We start from the raw sequence: 18,765 nt of genomic DNA, 5'->3' as shown, positions 1-18,765 counted from the left end.
GAGGCACATCATTATTCCCTTCAGCTGCTATTGAACCTAGGGACACATCCTGTGTTTGTCACCGTGCTACCTATAGTCGAGACATGAACAGACTCTAGTCCGATGAATGATGTGTTGTTAAGCTTGAATGAATGTGTGTATACGTCAGCAGACATAATTTATTGCTTAAGATTTTCACATTTATTATAATTATTAACAATAATTTATAAATACAATTTTGACTCAATAGTGTATTTTATTTATGTTAATTGAATATCCTAACAGTTTCTCTAGGTTGACCCAAATTTTGCAGAAGTATCTTAAGAAGATCTAAAGTGACTCTCTCTCTCTCTCCCTCCCTTCTTTCCTCCATGTTGCTCTAAATAAAATATATTAAAATAAAAGGAATGATATATCTGCTCCAAATTTATCACTCTATTTGATTTCAGTACTCATTTCATGTGGTGCCCGCCAAAAATGTAACCTAATCAATTTTACTGATAGACCGCTGCAAGTTTACAGCTCTACTGTAAATGCTCTGAGCTTTTTACGCTCAGCACTTCTTTATTTAAATGTCGAGCGAAGGTGAGCTTTTATCCCTGCTTATTGCTTCTCTGCAGTCATGGCATTTTTTACCCACCGCGGTTCCTCTGTCAGGTTATTATTTGAAATACCCGGGGTAATAGCCTGCCTTTATCCTTTGGTCACACAGTGTGAACACTTGATTTACATGTTTGAGGTTGTAACATTGCTGAGTGCCTTGAATTTCCACAGAGACGTTAAAAATTACAAATATATATGCTAAATACGCTTGCAATCAGTTTTACGAAATCAAAAATCTGCCAGATTGCCAAGGTAACGCCTGGAGGGGTATTATTCATAGGGGAAATGTACCATGGAGTTAATTGAGCCTTTATTTGTACAGGAAATGTTCGTAATGCGGAAAATCTGTTCTGTATTAAAGCAAAGTTAACGTCGGAAGATCTAACAGGAAATTGGTTGTTGTTGTCATGATGGTTATTATGTCGCGATGATTGTTTTAGATCTCTCCAGACGCAAACCTTTCCACTCTCGCTCTTTAAGAACACTTCTCCTTCACCAAGTAAACTTCTCCAAATACACTTAAAGAGATGCACTGTTTTGTTACATAAGCTAAGCAAGCTGCTTACACATAGATGCAAGTCATCAAAATGAATGAGCTGTCTGTATACGATTGCATCGCCACAATTGCAATATTTACTCTAATGTGTCGCTCGAGCAGCTGCGGTTTGCACAAACATCTGAACGACAGTGATCTTTCAAAGCCCTGCAGAGGTCACATGCCGCTCAACCAAATATTTAGGGATGTACAGTCAATTTTAAAGGTGGCACACCTCTCGCATAACGGCACCAGCAGGCACAAAACAGGCGTTGTGCTACGATATATTGGATCACGATTATTCACCGTCAAATGCACGTCTTTTTTTGTCAGAGTCATAAATCTCCTCGATTGTGCTGTGAATGGTCACCTTCCTGGGTACAGATAGAAAAAACTGAGCTAAGCAAAGCCCAACTGAATGCTTCAAATCCTCATGCAGCCAAGGACACTAATGTCAGCTGAAACACAGGCTTATGAATAGCAATGAATGCTTTACGTCACGCTGTGTGGGTATTAAGACTGACTGTATTGATCCCAATGAGAAAAAGCTGTAGACTGATGGAGAAAGAAAGGAATGAATAAGAATAGGATGAGACAAAGGGGTAGAACATGACTACGGATGTACATTCAGAAAATGTCGGTGGGTAACATTAGAAGTGGAATCCAGGCATGATGCCCAGGACCTTTTTTAAAAGTGTCAGTCTTTTTGCAATATATTATAATATAATCGTTTTTGTTTTGCCTTTAATTATATTTTTTGTCATCCCATCAGGAAAGCGGCTCGGTCTACCTGCAGTTCTCTTGCGCCACTTCTCTGCAACTGGAAGTCATTTTTGAAGTTCTGGAGGAGTTCGATTGGACTGCGTTCTCAGTGGTCACCACGCGCCACCACGGATATGAAGATTTTCTGGCCATGGTAGAGGGCACGATAGATGGCTCCTTCATTGGTTGGGAGAGAAAGAGCGTGGTAATGCTTAACCTGACCGATGACCCGGGAGGTGCTCGTGCCCGCAGACTGCTGAAGGAGAATGAAGCACAGGTTAGGAGAAGTGGAGAAAAAATATATACACACATAGACAGAGGTCCAACAGCATGAACAATAGTCAAATTGGTTCTATTTAGCATTTTTTAGTAAAAAAAAGTATATTATAGACATTTTTTAAGTTAAAAGCAAAAATGTATAGTGCTTAAAGGAAAACACCACCATTTTTTATATTTTACTATGTTCTTACCTTAACTTTGACGAATTAATACATATCTATATTTTTTCAGTGCATGCACTTAATCTTTGTACAGCGCGTCGTGAATGTGTTAGCATTTAGCCTAGCCCCATTCATTCCTTAGGATCCAAACAGGGATGAATTTAGAAGCCACCAAACACTTCCATGTTTTCCCTATTTAAAGACTGTTATATAGAGTAGTTACACAAGTAAGTATGGTGGCATAAAATAAAACGTGATAAAAAATGAGAATTATATTGTATGGCAGAAGAGCACTTAGTTTGCAGCACTTCGACCTCGGGTGCAGTAATATTCATGGAAGTTTGAGCGAGGGGGGGTTCTTAGGAGTGATGATGTATGTGCTCCGAGGTCGAAGTGCTGCAAACTAAGTGCTCTTCCGCCATACAATATAGTTCTCATATTTTATCCCCATATTAATTTGTCTAAGATAAAGTAAGAAATATTTATTGAAAAACGGTGTTGTTTTCCTTTAAGAAATTGTAAAAAAAAAGAGTTCTCCATACAGTGCACGACACAAAGGATTTTTCTACTGACCCGGTCCGGCCAGTGGTTTAGATTTTTACTAGCACTCCCAAAATGTTCACTCGCCCCACCACAAAAATGCACTACATTCAAACAGGCCTGATTATTCTTTTAATTTTTTTAACCCATCTAACCTTAATAAATAAAGCTATGACACCAAAAACTACTAGCCTAGCTCATATTCATTTACAGTAATTTAATGTTAAAAACAAGTAGTCAGTCATATGAACAAATAATCAAAATATGAGCAGTAGCACAAACAAATGCAATAGAAGAAACATACAAATTAATAAACAATGCTGTTCAGGTTTTTCAGATTGATCTAACAGTATTATATTTTTTAGGTACAAAAATTGAATAATAATAACTCCTTTAAAAACAATGGGCGTTTTTTCACCTCTGTGCTCGGGCCCTAGTCACTTAATCAAATGTAAAGAAATTCTGCATAGTCTTTACTGTATAAATGAAATATAGATGAATCTACAAAGTTCCCACGGGTCCTTGAAATCCTTTAAAGTTTGTGAATCTGGGCCAAAAAATTCAAGGCCCTGGGAAGTTTTTGAAAATATACATATAGATACAGGTCATTGAAAGTGCTTGAATTTATTTTATGCAAGAAGTTTTCTGGAAAAAATCCATATTTTTCCCTGTGTAGTGTAGGATAATTTCATAAAAATTCTAGACTTTTTAAGCACACGTGCTAAACTGTTCGCTTTAAATGCTTATATCTTCTGTATGCGAATGTTGATACCAAAATGCTTTTTTGCATACTAGTTGTGTTTGACACATGAAAACGTCTTGGGTTACGTATGTAACTGTTGTTCCCTGAGAAGGGAACGAGACGCTGCGTCTCCCTTGCCATACTTCATGCGTCCCTGTAACGCCATCTTTGGCAATATTTCAGATAGCGATATACTTCCTGGCTCCTTTGATATTCACATTCTTACTCCTGAAGACGTCCCCAAAGTGTTACCGCAGTCACTTAACGCGAGTTCCCTTGAAAGGGAACTGTAACAATGTATCTTAAAAGGTAACACGATGACCTTGATCTCACTTGAAATGTATCCCCACATTTACTCCTTGAATTTGAGGGTATTGGATCTGGAAAGTCCTTGAAAGGTCCTTGAATTTGAAGTTAACTAAGGTGTGGGAACCCTGAATCTATATAAAATCTTTAAACAGTCATAACAGTGCATGATTTTTTTCTTTGTCCATTGTTGTATGATTATTCTACACTAACAATAGTGCAAGGTTTATTTGGAGTGCTGGCGCTTTAAGACTTATGCAAGGATTCAATATACTGTTACACATGGATTTTATTTCTGAACTTAAGACATAGCAGACAGTGTTTTAGGAGGATAATTAAGGAGATAACTTTGTGTAAATATGTCCGTTCAACCATTTGTGGGTACAGTACTTCTCAAACAGTGTGTGAGGTGCGCATTGACATCTCTTTCTTGTCTTTGCTTGAATATTTAATATAAAACACGTGCAAATGATTAGCTGCGGTGCAGCACTAGCCCTGATCGAGCAAGGGACAGTTCTGTCAACTGGCCCAAGCTTCATTCACGCTGGCCCTGGGCCATCAGGCTATCCTTATTGTCGAGCCCATGTTTCAACATTTTTAACAGGGATTATTCGTGTTATTTAAGCTGACACATTCACATTCCTAAATCAGAAATTATTTAATCTTAACAAGGGCTGCACAATAATTCAATATCAGTATATTTCCCTGTATTTTTTCAATAACGGTGATATGGTTTCTAAACACATTTTAGATATTTCAATAAACATTACAGTGTCCCGTAGCCATTCACATGTCACATCTTAAAATATGTGTTAAACATATGCCAAGCCTCTTCTTCCTTCCAAATCGCGCTCCCATGGTGTCTTTCGTAGCTAAGCAACCATGAGCCGCTCTCTCCGGGACGGTGAGGAAAACGGAACGCCGGACCGGATATAAATCGCTTATCTGTACCTCGCGTCAAATCATATATCATTAAATCTGGTTGGGACTTTGGAGTGTTTTTCCAGAAAAGAGCTGTCACTCAGAAGTACCAGAAGGAGGTGCGGGGTTATGTATGCAGCTATGACTCTTGTCTTGTTAAGAGTATAATATGCACATAATGTAGTATGCTAGTATCTTATATATCATTATGTAGCTTGATATGCAATTATAAATAGACAATCCTTCCAGTTTTTTAGTGATTGTTGCGGGCAAAAATCCTTGATCTTGCGGCACGTTTTCTTTAAAAATGCAATGGAATATGCGGGATATATATGCAATTTTATGTGATGAAATTGCGGGAACTTGCAAAAATTGCGGGAACTTGCAAAAATTGCATGAACTTGCAAAAATTGCGGGAACTTGCAAAAACTGTTGCCGGCTTTTGCAGCTTTTCAGTGATGTTCACGTCACATAATCACGTCACTTCAATACGTTGAAATGACAACAGGGGACATTTCTGCACAGAAATCTACAATTTATGCAGCGAACGTGCGGCTTATTTGAAAAAATGAATAAATATGCAAACTTTGGCTGATTATGCGTTAAATCATGCAATCGCATAATCCCGTTCTTCTGGAGGGACTGAATAGAGCTTTAATATTAGTTTTTCTTATGTTACATTAAATAGCCTACTACCATTCAAATGTTTTAGGTCCCCTTCACCTAGGCTATTATTCCACATATTAATATAATAGCTATTGATCAAAACTATGGAACTATGAAAGTCAATACTGTGACATTAGTTTGAGACCCCTGCATTACAGCATTTATCATAGACTTACAGTACGCACATTATTAATATTAAAGGACAGAGTATTAATGTCATGTTTATTTACATTTAATTTGTATGATGCCTAAATACAAATTAATATGAACATAAGTTTATTTATACCATTTTTTATGTTATATTTTTATATAGGAGTAGGTTTGGCAGACTTGGAAAATTCATTTGTTCAAAAGTTTGTAGGTAGGTACAGACATATGTTGTAGGCATTCTTTGCAGTTTATCCCAAGGCTTTTTAAACAGTCATACCGTTATCGGATTTATACCGCACCAGCTGAAATTTATAAGTATATATAAGTATATTGGTTTTAGTTTTGACCATATCGTCCAGCCCTAAGCTTAACATGCAACCATTAAAACTTATTTTGCTATAAAGGACGCAAGTAAATAAATGTTATTGGGCATCTGCATAAAAAATATAGTGAAGTGCTTTACTACTTGCCTTTCTTGTAAAACAGTGAATTGTTATAATGGATAACTATAATGATTATATTTTAGCATTATAAACACTACTGTGACTAAAGAGCTTACGCATACTGCTGGATTAACCAATAGAGAAACATAAATGATTTTTGTAATCACCTGTTAGTTTAGGGCAAAAACCTAACATTGAGTGGTTGTCTAATAAATTTATTAAACACTATTTATGTTAATGCAGGTCATTTTACTTAAGTTGACATGGACTTCCCCAGTAATATGTTGTACAAAATATTTACATTTAATTGAAACAAATTGCTTGCATTTCATTCGTGACCTTTATAAGTAGTAGTTACATTTATACGTTAGTGTGTTATATATTCTGTTTCATATTTTATCTTTATCCATTTTTATCTTATTACTCATATGTTTTATTTTGATGATTTTAATTCCAAAGGGTTTGCAAACAGCTTTTTTCCTCTGTTAAATCTTCATGTTTTTGAGTTATACCCAGTTTTTGGACTGCACTTGAAGCAGTCTCTTTCTTTATGCGCAATCTTGAAGTTCATTTTCTCCGTCTGTTTCTCTTCCTTTTATCGAACTGCTGCTCCCCACCGACATTAGCTTCCATTTCGTCTTTTTTTTCATTTCAATTGAGAGTGCCTTCATTGCCAGTGCAATTAACAACTGTATTACCAAATCAGTCTTGGTTAATTATAGACGTATGAATATGACAACAAGAAGGGTAAAAGCAGCTCTAATGCATTTACAGCATTTATTCTATAAACGTACTATATTACAGTAGCTCCGTATGATAAAGCTTGTATCTGTTTCACACATCCAATCCTGCCTATTCCCAGCTTGTTTTCCTGTTAACCTCCCTGCTCACCATCCTGTTATCATTTCACTCTTTCCTCATTTCATATTTTCCCATTTTATTTCTCTCGTTCTTCTCTATCCTCTCTGGCATCTTGGCCTTTGCATAAATGCTCCCAAAGAGAAGGAGGTCGCGCGACCTACGAAAGAGGAGACCGCATCTGTAATGTTACTGAACAGCGTGACATTAAGTGACAGTTTCCACCTGACCCAAAGGTGGCCAACTCAATTCCCCACAGGACTGGCCATGCCAGCAGACATTCGCTGTATTCAACCACTTGACTGATTAATTCTCCACAGTGTTCAAGCACCCAGACTTTCAGACCCTAATCAGGGAGCGATATAGAGCGCATTCAAGCGTCTGTCATGGTCCTCGCATGGTGGGGGTAAAAATTGAGGTCGATTGATGCTGTGAGATAGATTTTCATTTTTTCTCACACTGATTAAAAGTCACTTCAGGTTTTGTAAAGTCCCAACAGACGCAAACTACATCAAAGTGTAGATGTTATCAGTGAGCTTTGTTAAAAAATGTGAAAACCCTTCCTCTGGTGATTTTCTCTATTCCACTTTGAAATGGAAGCTCAGTAGCTATATTTTAATTGAATAAGCCCCATTATCAGAATCCGTATCCGTAAATTATAATCCATTAGCTGGCCACCCTATAAATACAATATACTCTACCTTCATAACAGATGTAAAAGGAAGAGTATACCCCAAAATAAAAAAGCTATCATTATTTATTCTCCCTTATGTCATTTCAAACCCACATGAAACACAAATGATCAACATGAAAGCGAATGTCAATCTGGTCCTCACAGAAAGATATTGTGTTAGTGCTTTTTTTTTCAGAAAAAAGAAAGAGAGTTGGTACAACATGAGGGCGAGTCCCTACAGACATAATAGTTATTGGGAGGTGAACTGTTCCTTTAAAAGTTATTTGTGTAATTTGTATTTAAACACTTCGTCTGGTCGGCCTAACAAATGATTATTCACTCAATGGTGTTATTTTAAAGTCCATGTGAACAGGAAGTCGCAATCGACTTCTGTATTGTGGCATATTTCAAATAGTGGGCATTGCTTGTGTTTTCCACTGAGAACTGATTGGATAAAGAAAAGTAGTTTCACTAACAAATGGAACTAGTAGCGAATTCAACTATTTTCGCGAGTAGATTACATATAAAGTCAATGCAAAGACTGGAATCTGCGGGGATGATACGAATGCCGCAAATTGGGGGTCAAACGCATCTTCCACGCAAATATTCAACTCTAGCGGAAAATTCACACAATATGCAAAGTTTAATCCCGCGAGTAATCTACAGCGAGGAACGCAATGCTTTGCATGACAGTTGGAAGGGGGCGGAGTTAACGGATGCTCTGCCTAGCTGTACGTTCACACCGCCGCTGGCGAGAGCGTCAAAAAAAGGTCTGGCTGCCCTGCCAACGATGCTAAAGAAAAAGTGTAGTTGACGCTCGAATGCATTCTCTGGAATTTTCTCAAGCGGAGGTTTCCACCTTCCGATTGGTTGCCGCTGAATGTTTCCCCCTTCTGAATGGTTGCCGTCGAACCGCGTCATAGATAATTACCGTAAAGTTGAGCTAATTTCAACTCTATTCGATGCTCACACCATCCATGGCGTGCTGTGCTGCGGTTCGCCCGAACTTGTCGCTGGGTATCGCTGAAGGTAAATGACTTCCAGCCCCTGTGATGCTTTCGCCGGTGTCGGTGTGTACGCACAGTAATGGTGCTGTCACACAGGACGCGGTGTGCTCTGCGCTGCACTATGAAACCCATTTATTTCAATGGCTTGCGCTGTGCGAGGACGGTTTGTTGTTGTGTCGAGCAAAGCGCGAGCACGCCGCGGTTAAAGTTCAAAATAGTTTAACTTTTGTGCTGCGCTCTGTGACAATTACCCGCACAGCCAATAGAAACGCGGCATCCAAACAAGCGCCAAAAGCAAAATGGACGAAAAGCTTGTACTGTGTGTAGGAACGTCTCGGTTACGGATGTAACCCTCGTTCCCTGAAGGAGGGAACGGAGACGTCACGTCGTGACCGACGAATTGGGAACTCGCTTAGAGAGACCAATCTGCTTCGTATACTACTAAAACGCCAATGAACTTGGCATTGAGATATTTGCATAATGCTGGCGCCGCCCCGCCAGGTGCCTTTATAAGCAGCAGGTGCAAATAGGGAAAATAGCTTCTTTTCGCTGAGAAAGCCGGAAGTGTGACCGGCCTTAACAGCAGGTGGCAGCACCTGTGGCGACGGGACGTGACGTCTCCGTTCCCTCCTTCAGGGAACGAGGGTTACATCCGTAACCGAGACGTTCCCTTTCAGTCGGTCACTACGACGTCACGTCGTGACCGACGAATTGGGAATCCCTATCAAAACGCCACTAGGGGCTGACCTCTTCCAGTGTCTGCGTAAAGCCCTCCGGTTCCACTTAAGGAGGAGGAGAATTAGGTTTTAAGGCAGAAGGCCGGGCACTAGATGTTCCTTTAACCCCACAGAAGTGCCAGCAACTGGGAAGCGCCCTACCTGAGCGGGATAGGAATGCTGCGGAAGCCACCACCCGTCTTAAGGGTTAATGGTGGGCGAAAGTCAACCGTAGTTGAGGTAAAAATGACAGCCGTGGCTGTGTAAGCAAAGCAGTGCTCTGCTAAGGGAAACGTGGGCTAGTAGGATTAACCCCACGGAAAAATACTCACAAAGGAACCCGGTGGGACACAATGTGGAGCCCGAGCCAACACGTAGGTTCGCGAGGATGCAGCTAGTGAAGGCTGACAGCCAATGCTCCGCAACAAAGGCTGCCAAGGCAGCGGAGGAAGAACAATTCAAACCATTACGCATTTTTGTTCTGAAGGCCTTCCATACTGACACGGTTATGAAGCATCAGATGGAGGCTGCAAGCCGACCTGTGAGACTGTTCTCCGTGCTCCCCCTGGTGAGGAAAGAACACGAGAGGATACAGGCTCAATACGAACACTGTAAAATCTAATGAACGTATTAGGTGTCGCCCAACCAGCAGCTCTACAGATGTCTGTTAGCGAGGAACCACGAGCTAGAGCCCAAGATGAGGCAACGCTCCGTGTGGAGTGCGCTCCCAAATTAAAGGGGCAAGGAATACCCTGAAGATTATAAGCCAGGGCGATAGTATCAATTATCCAATGAGACATCCTCTGCTTAGTGACAGCTTTCCCTTTCTGCTGGCCACCATAACAAACAAAGAGCTGGTCTGAGGTCCTGAGGCTTTGCGTGCGAACCACGTAGAGTCGCAGTGCGCGTACGGGGCACAACAAAGCCATGGTTGGGTCTGCGTCCTCCGGGGGGCAGCGCTTGCAAGCTCACCACCTTATCTCTGAAGGGAGTGGTGGGAACTTTGGGCACGTAGCCTGGTCTGGGTCTCAGTGAGACAGCAGGACCAAGCTAAAAGCACGAATCGTCAACAGAGAATGCATGTAAATCCCCTACTCTTCTTCATGGAGGCCAATGCTATCAGGGTCAGAGTTTTCATTGATAAAAACCTCAGACTCGTAGACTGCAAAGGCTCAAAAGGGAGACCTGAAGGCTTCAGCACCATGGACAGGTCTCAGGAGGAAAGAGGGAGGGCGCGAGGGGTTTAGCCTGCGAGCGCCTCTTAAATGTAATAATTAAATCATGCTGGCCAACTGATCTGCCGTTGATAAGAGAGTGATGAGCAGAAATAGCGGCGATATCAACTTTAATGGCGGAGGGACAGCCTACCATCTAACCTATGTTAAAGATATAAAAGCACAATGTTAATGGGCATTCTCTGGGGTCCTCGCGTTGCGAAGAGCACCGGGTGACGAGAAAGGTTTCTTTAAGCGCGTAAGCCCGTCTTGTGGACGGTGCTCGAACCGCGTCGATGGTGTTAGATACCGTTTGCGATAAATCACCTAAACCTTGCGCGCGCTCAACGACCATACATGGAAATCCCACAGGTCGGGGCGCGGGTGCCATAATGTGCCCCTTCCTTGAGAAAGAAAGTCTTTCCTCAGGGGAAATCGTCAGGGAGGGGCTGTCGCGAGGAGCATTAACTCTGAAACCCAATCCAGTACGGGGCGACTAATAAAAGGCTCTCCTCGTCCTGCCTGACTTTGCACAGTGTCTGCGCAATAAAGCTCACTGGAAGGAATGCGTATTTACGCACCCCCCGCGGCCAGCTGTGTGCCAACGCATCCACGCCGAGGCTGCCCTCGGTTAGTGAATAAAATAGGCGACAGTGGGTATCGTCCGGCGACGCAAACAGATCTATCTACGCACAACCGAACTTCTTCCAAATTAGCTGGACCGTCTGGGGGTGGAGTCGCCATTCGCCGGGGGCGCAGCTCGAGAAAGCGCGTCCGCTGCTGTATTGAGCGAGCCCGGAATGTGAATGGCACGAAGGGACCTCAGATGCTTCTGACTCCAAAGGAGGAGATGACGAGCGAGATGCGACAGGTGACGAGAGCGCAAAACCGCCTTAACGGTAAATAACGCAACAGTCGCAATGTTATTGGTGTCGGCTAATACATCCTTCCCTCGCATCTCCATAGCGGAGCGTACAAGTCCCGGATATACAGCGCACCGCTCGCGGCAGTTGGGGTGTTATGCACACCCCTGAGACTGCAAGCCCGTCATACGTGGCTGATCATCCCGTGCTGAGGGCATTGCAATATACAGAATGCCAGGAGACCCCTCAGGGGCATATCTTCTATCGGAAATGCCGGGTCTACCACAGGGAAAAATTTAAATGACACGCAGGTGCAATGTTTACACGGTGTATGTCGGTGTGCCACGCTCTCCTCGAGACTCGATCGTAAGCCAATGCTGAAGCGGTCTCATATGAAGCAGCTCGGGCGGCGTCACAGCCGCAGCATGCTGTCATATGTCCAGGAGCTTCTGAAATTGTTTCAGAGGGACCGCGTACTTCCCTCGAATTAAACCGAGGCAAGTCAGAACTGACTGGTTGCGCGCTCTTGTTAAACACGCCAATTAGTCGATCGAGTCTTATTTCCATACTGAGAAAAAGGATCCTCTGCACGGGGCAAAGTTGCTCTTTCCCAGACGACCTGAAGACTTAAACGAGCGAGATGCCGAAGCATTAACTCTCTGTGTTCGCGCACGTCTGCCAAGAACGGGCTATTATAAGTCGACGTAGAAAAAAGCAGAATGCGAACAACGCTCTCTCTCTGACATCTTAATGCCGTGACTACACATGGAGACACGGAGAGAGAGAGAGACAGCTCGAATGGTGTACTTAGTATTAATATGCCCACCCCACGACGCAGAGCGAAAAACGGTCTAAAGCGAGGGGAGATGGACACATAAGTACATGTCTTACAGGTCTAAGGCTGCAAACCGATCTGAATATTGAAATACGAGCCTCGGCGTTATCATCCAAAAAGAACACCTGCGTAGAGCCGGTGCGTAAATCAAATCGATCGTAACCCGCCGCGTATTTTGGGTACTATGAGATAAAGGCTGGAAAAACCCTATCATCATCATCATCTCGGTAAGAGGGACCGGCTCGAACATCCTTCGCCAACAGGATATCGATCTTTGCACGCAGAACATGTGCATCGGACGCTTTCACTACAGTGAAACGAAAGCCCGAACTTTGGGGGTGTGCCGGATTCGTAACCGAGGCGGATCGTGCGTAAAACCCAACGAAACGGGCTGGGAACTGAAGCCAAGCACCCAGGCACCGTACGAGGAGAAATAACGACACTACCGAAGTACCCGCGGTGGGGCAGCGAAGCGAGACAGGTGGGACTGCCGGTGCGTCTGCTGTGACAGCATAAACATCTACAGTATGTGTGTGTGACACTGACCTGAGCCCGCTGAGGGTAACGGTCATCTGGTCTCCTCTACGGAGAGCGCAGACTCCGATGAGGGTGCTGGTGGTCCGGTCTCCTCAGCGGAGAGCTCGGACTCCTCAGGTCACCCGCTGGCGATAGAGGAGAGGTAGGGGAGCTGGTGTGTACCCGCTCACGGCTCTCTCGATCCTCCGGAGACCTAGAGAGGGAAGAGGAATGCACTCTTATGTGTGGTTAAGTGGGTACCGGCGAAACAGCCGGTGGAACATATGTAAACCAAGGATTTTCCACCCGACCCTCTATCGGGGGAAGGAGCTCCATCTCCTGAAGAGTGATCCTCTGCCAATCCGGGTCGCCCTTCACTGGCCACTTAAACTCCCGAATTTCACGGGAAGCGGCTAAGCGGGCGGGGCGAGCTGCTGACGACCGGTTCCCCTGCGCTGCCGAGATGGGGTCCGAGGAGGGGAACGGAGGTGGTCGCCGCAGGACGCCGACGGCGAGAGGCAGACTGAGGAGCCGGCGTGGTGGACCAAGGGCAGCTCTCTTCCGCCGGGGCATGACCTAGGAGATCGCCTCAGTCTGCGCAGCGGAGCTGTACGACTCCCCTGGCTCGCCGAAGAGGCCGGTCTGTGAGACAGGAGCATTCAAGTTGTTCTCGTCTGCGTCCGTCATGTCAGCCAGACACAGCCAAAGGTGGCGATCTTGAACCACTGTGGTGGACATCGCACGACTGAAGGTCGCGGGCTCCCTCGTAAATCCTTGTGAGCCTGCAGCAACGTTATTGCGTGCAGGGCCGAAGCCGCCTCTCCGGCATGCCTGATGGGCAGCGTCCGTGACCGGACGACTGTCTACAAACACGGGAGGGAAGGGTTGGGTGGTCCCTCCAGGAACGCATCCCGCTCCACTGAAGGGGTCCCCTTAGCGGCTCCGTTGGTGAGGGAGGTGAGGGGTGAAGCTGAACGGCCGGACGGCCGCAAATCACGTCAGCTCTTCGTGCCGTCGGGAAAGAAAGGCACAGGAGGAGAGGACCGAGAGGCCCGAGCAGCTCCGAAGTACCAATCATGTGGGCGGGACGGTTCGGGCGGAGAGGGGTTAACCTTTCCAGCTCTACCGTCTCCGCCGCTCGCGGGCACGGCCGCCATCTCCGGAACGACTCTGCCTCGGAGGAAAAATGGACACCCCTCTGATGCTGCAGAAGTGACGGGACCAGAAGGAGGTCCAATGGATTCGGCAGACATCGTAGAACACGACTCTGCAGTCTCCACCGGAGCCTCAACCGGCTGAGGATGAGAAGGCCGGTAGGTGGAGGACGCATCCTCCGTCCTACTCAGCGTAGTGACGCGAAGGGCGCCCTGCGAGCGCTTGACAGCCGCACCATGGCGGCGTCAGCACTGCAAAGGCGCGGACAGCGTTCCCGTAGAAACGACAGTCGTCTCCGCAATCCAAGAGGGTTATGCTCTCACAGAGAGAACAGAAACTCTCCACGAACGCAGCCCCGGAGAGCTCGATGCCTGAGCACGAAGACAGCGCTCGTGACCGTCACTGGAACCCTTATACTTCTCGCATCCAAGATCGCACGGCGAAAAGCTATCCTGAAAAGGACGCTGATCTCCGCATATACGAGAGAGTGGCTGCCTTTAACAAGGCACAAAGCTCTCTCGTATCACTCTTTTAGGGAAATTCACTCAGATGCTTAGTTGATGAGCGCACAGGAAGGCAACGCACACACTGAACTCAAAACAATAAACAGATGTAGAGCCGTGGAATAAGCGAAGCGTCCGCTGTGATACTGCTAGTTCAACCAACTTCAGCAATCAAATCCCAACAGAGTAAAGTAGCTTCTCAGTAGCAGATAAAGCCGGCTTTCGAAGCGAAAAAGCTATTTTCCCTATTTGCACCTGCTGCTTATAAAGGCACCTGGCGGGGCGGCGCCAGCATTATGCAAATATCTCAATGCCAAGTTCATTGGCGTTTTAGTAGTATACGAAGCAGATTGGTCTCTCTAAGCGAGTTCCCAATTCGTCGGTCACGACGTGACGTCGTAGTGACCGACTGAAAGGGAATTCCTGAAGCTTAATAATACAAGTTTAAGCTCCTACAGAGACATCGGAGGGAAAGCAGTGTCCTGGAAACACGTAGCATTTCAAGTTGGCATGTCAAGTGTGTTTAAAGTCAGGTAGCTTGTTGTAGGTATGCAGCTTAAGTTACGTGAATTGGAGACGAGAAACATCAGCGTCTGTATTTCTCATCCACTATTTAACCCAAATGTAAATACTGTAATGTATAGTAAAGGTGGAAAAACAATGAAATGACTAGATGTTAAGAACTCCCGCTAAAAGTTTTGAAAACTCCGCCTACTTTGGTCTGGCCAGCAGAGCACCAATCACTTAGCTGCGCTGAACCCAGCAGCGAGTGCAGCGCACACCGGCTCCTATGTGAAAACCCCATATACCGTCAAACTGACGTCATCAGAGAAGGATTGCCTCTAATTTAAATTAAACAATTGTGAAAAGCATGATAAATATGAAATTAAATAGAATTTTAATACATTTTCAGATTTTGATTAGTTTGTGAGGGCACATGAATATTAAAAAAAAAAAAATTAGGAACAGTGCAATATTCCATAAAAATACGAATTGTTAGTTTTTATTTCAAGGCGATTTGGCTGAGATGCATTTTTTGTTAAAACTTTTTTTTGCAATTCCATTTTGCGCAACTAGTTGAAAAACTACACATAATTCACTGCATACTCAATACAGCTTACTCAGGTGTTATCATTTATTTCTCACACAAGCACATTCTTTTTCTGATTTAAAACGTCACAATACTTCAATAATAATAATTTTAATATCATGTGCCTGAATAACTATAGCCTTACAAAACACTGTAGTAAACCTCAAGGTTTGACGCTCTGACAGACATGAACTAAAAATCAACCTCTCATACATCGGTTATTGATTTCACACTACTACAGTTGTTACTAGAATCGTTGCAGAAGTGCAGGTCACCAGTCAATAAACCACCTCTCAAGAGCAGTTTTATCCCCGTCAGGAGCCTGTTGCTACATGTCAGTAAGTGGGATAAGCAACACTTCACCAAAAAGATACACAACACCCTGCACATATAAGCATTTTTAAGAAGTCTGACATGTTTGACCTTTTCTGAAACGTTTGAAGAAGGCCTTGAGAAGAAGCCTTCACACGTCACCATGTTTTTTCCTGGTTGAGGGTTCTTGGAAGCTTTCAGGGTCACGCTTAGCATATTGAAAATATTTCTTTTGTCCAAATAGGACTAACACTGGTACTGTAGAATTATCTGATGAATATTTATGGTGCCTCTGAATTACACATGACACTGAAACATGCATTATAGACAATAAAAGAAATGAGTCAATCGGAATAGTCAATGAAAACTAACAATTGTAGGGCACAGCTTGATTTCTGTCAACTGGGATTTGATGGGTCCTCCATATCAGTATGAACCACACAGCTAGCTGGATGTATTTGTACTGTATATGTGGCTGAAGTGGAGGAAATAAAATACAAGAGGGTTACAAAAGGAGAAATGATTACTGTGGGTTTACACCAGCTGCGTTTGAGGCATCAAATTCGCTTGTACCGCGTCTAGTTTGCCGCTCGAACATTTGGAGTTTTCTCGCTTCATTCGCGCGTGAAATTTTAGTCATCATGACATTCATGTGGAAATTTGCATCATGTGAGAGGCTTCTGCGACTCTGATCACTTTCTGTAATCACGTCACTACTAGCGCAAGCTCCTGATTGGTTAACACTGTGTGTTTTTCCGCCAAAGTAAAAAATTTTCAACTTGCGCATTTCCTCTGGCTATGCTCTATTCACGCGACTAGACGCGTGAATGAGGCAGAATCGTGTCTAACACGCTTCGCTAAACGCCTCATTCGCACAGCGAGACCTCCTGATGCGTGTCAACGTGTCTTTACATTGACTTAACATTGAAATTATTTGCGCTTGATGCCTCTACCGTGGCTGGTCTGAACACAGCATTAGGCTGACACACAAGACTCACATTTGCTCTCCATCTAATCTCATTACTGTCTAAGATTCTGAAAAATTAAAAATTAAAATTCTTATTAATTTAACAATTGATCAAATTTATTTGAAAAAGATCGGTGTACACAATAATATCAGGAAATTAGTAAGATCAGTATTGACTTTTTAATAAAAATTAGATCCTTCTGAAGTGTTGCTTTGTTTCTGTAGGTGCGACTCCTGTATTGCTCACAGGAAGAGGCGGAGCACATTTTTAAGGCAGCGTGGGCATCAGGTCAGGCGACCCCTTCCCACATGTGGTTTGCAGTTGGACCAGGTCTGTCAGGACTAGGTCTGGAAGGTCTACCCAAGGCTCTGTTTGCAGTGCGACCCCAGGGATGGAGGGACGAACCTCGGCGGCGTATCGCAAAGGGAGTGTCGGTACTGACGCATGGCGCCATGGCTTTACGTAGGGAGTACGGTGGGGCTAGAGGGACGAGCTTTGCTGGAAACTGTGTGATGGATGGAAACCAAACTCGGAGGGTGCCAGATAGGATCAGGTGAGAAACTTGTTTTTGTTTGATATGATTTTAACCGTCACGCGGAGGTGGGGGGTTTGGACCATATTGATCTGCTCTAGAAAAAATACTAATTAAATTCCCGGCTGCTTTTGAAACGATAAAAGTATTGACGTATGCGCAGACTAGACTCACTCCATTAAAAATAACAAACAATGTTGGATCATTTAATAAATATTTATTGCACTTTGTTGCGGGCTTGGTAATACATCCACACAACTTACATAAACAAAAATCTTTTGTTTTTTCAAGCCCTGCATCAACGATGTTAAATATGCATGAACACTACATTGGCTTTGTACTGTTGAAGAAAATTGCCTTAAACTGGGAACATCATTGGCGGCAAAATAAAAATCTCTAATGAGTATCTAAAATGCCGAGCTGCAATGAATAGCAATGCCAAATAGCGCAAATGTGATGACTGCATCAAAACTCTCTGTTGTCTGTTTCCTGGCTTTTCTGTCCTTGTTTTTCATCCCAGAGCCAGATGACTTCACATGCTTTCACTAACACACCCACCTGCATTTGATGGGTGTTTGACAGCCCATTCTGCAGGGATTTGCAGCCTGTCAGTCATGTTTTCCACAAATCACTCAATTTTCAAAAAACGGTGGCCTCGAACAGCACCATCAACTTGTTTCTTATTGGGGGAGCGCTCACAAAAGTGTTCCTGTCAGTCAGGTGTGAACTGAGGGAATCATAAATCTTCTTCCCACCTTCAAAAGTCAGTCATTAAATATGACATCAGGTGACAAAGCTTAGTTAACTGCCAACCGGCCAGTTAGTTTCCACATTAAGTGTTATCTCTAGCCCACTTTGCCACCACTTATTATTATTAAGATATTGTTTGAGCTCTGCGTACTAGGAGGAAACAAGATGACCCAACTTTATCCTTTACTTGAAAGGGTTTTGCATTCCTACCTTAAAATGTTGCAACATCTATTTCTAAAGGGCAGCATCACGCTGGTGCAAGAAGTCGTAGACCTTTAGAATTGTTGCTGTGTTTTGGGATTTAATGGTTTTTCCATTGATCTCTGTTCATTAGTGCTAAGCACAGAATCTACAGTTTACATCATTTACAGTTAGATCATTTTTCTTATTTAATTTTTTGCCTTTTTGTTTTAAAACCACAAGCTATAAACACTTGGATCTTAGGGGCAATTTACATCAACATCATAAACAGGAAAGTTTGTATGTGTTCTGGCTGTTTGATTACAAGACAACAGTGTTTGAAGACGAATTTCAAAGTGCAAGTTTTTGATCATCATAACGATGGCTTGTTGTCTTCATGTCAATCTGTGGTACCGGTGATGTCATGCACATGTGTTGTATAACCGAAAACAACAGTGGTGGCCTACAGGAATGTGTTTGTTTTGCTCTGAGTTTTGTAATGCTTA

At 43.5% G+C, this 18,765-nt stretch overlaps 1 protein-coding gene across 1 annotated transcript in view; it reads left to right on the top strand.

Moving 5' to 3' along the window:
• The window catches only part of grin2da (glutamate receptor, ionotropic, N-methyl D-aspartate 2D, a), a 100,878-nt gene that overhangs the window by 45,552 nt on the left and 36,561 nt on the right, over positions 1-18,765 (top strand). Inside the window, exons 3-4 of the mRNA XM_065287918.2 lie at positions 1,890-2,156; positions 17,022-17,350. Coding sequence (XP_065143990.1) covers positions 1,890-2,156; positions 17,022-17,350 — 596 coding nt within the window. The remainder of the gene's footprint in view (positions 1-1,889; positions 2,157-17,021; positions 17,351-18,765) is intronic.

This window comes from Paramisgurnus dabryanus, chromosome 19 (genome assembly GCF_030506205.2).
Source record: "Paramisgurnus dabryanus chromosome 19, PD_genome_1.1, whole genome shotgun sequence".
In the NCBI taxonomy this organism is placed as follows: domain Eukaryota; kingdom Metazoa; phylum Chordata; class Actinopteri; order Cypriniformes; family Cobitidae; genus Paramisgurnus; species Paramisgurnus dabryanus.
This window is presented reverse-complemented; position numbering and strand designations above follow the sequence as displayed.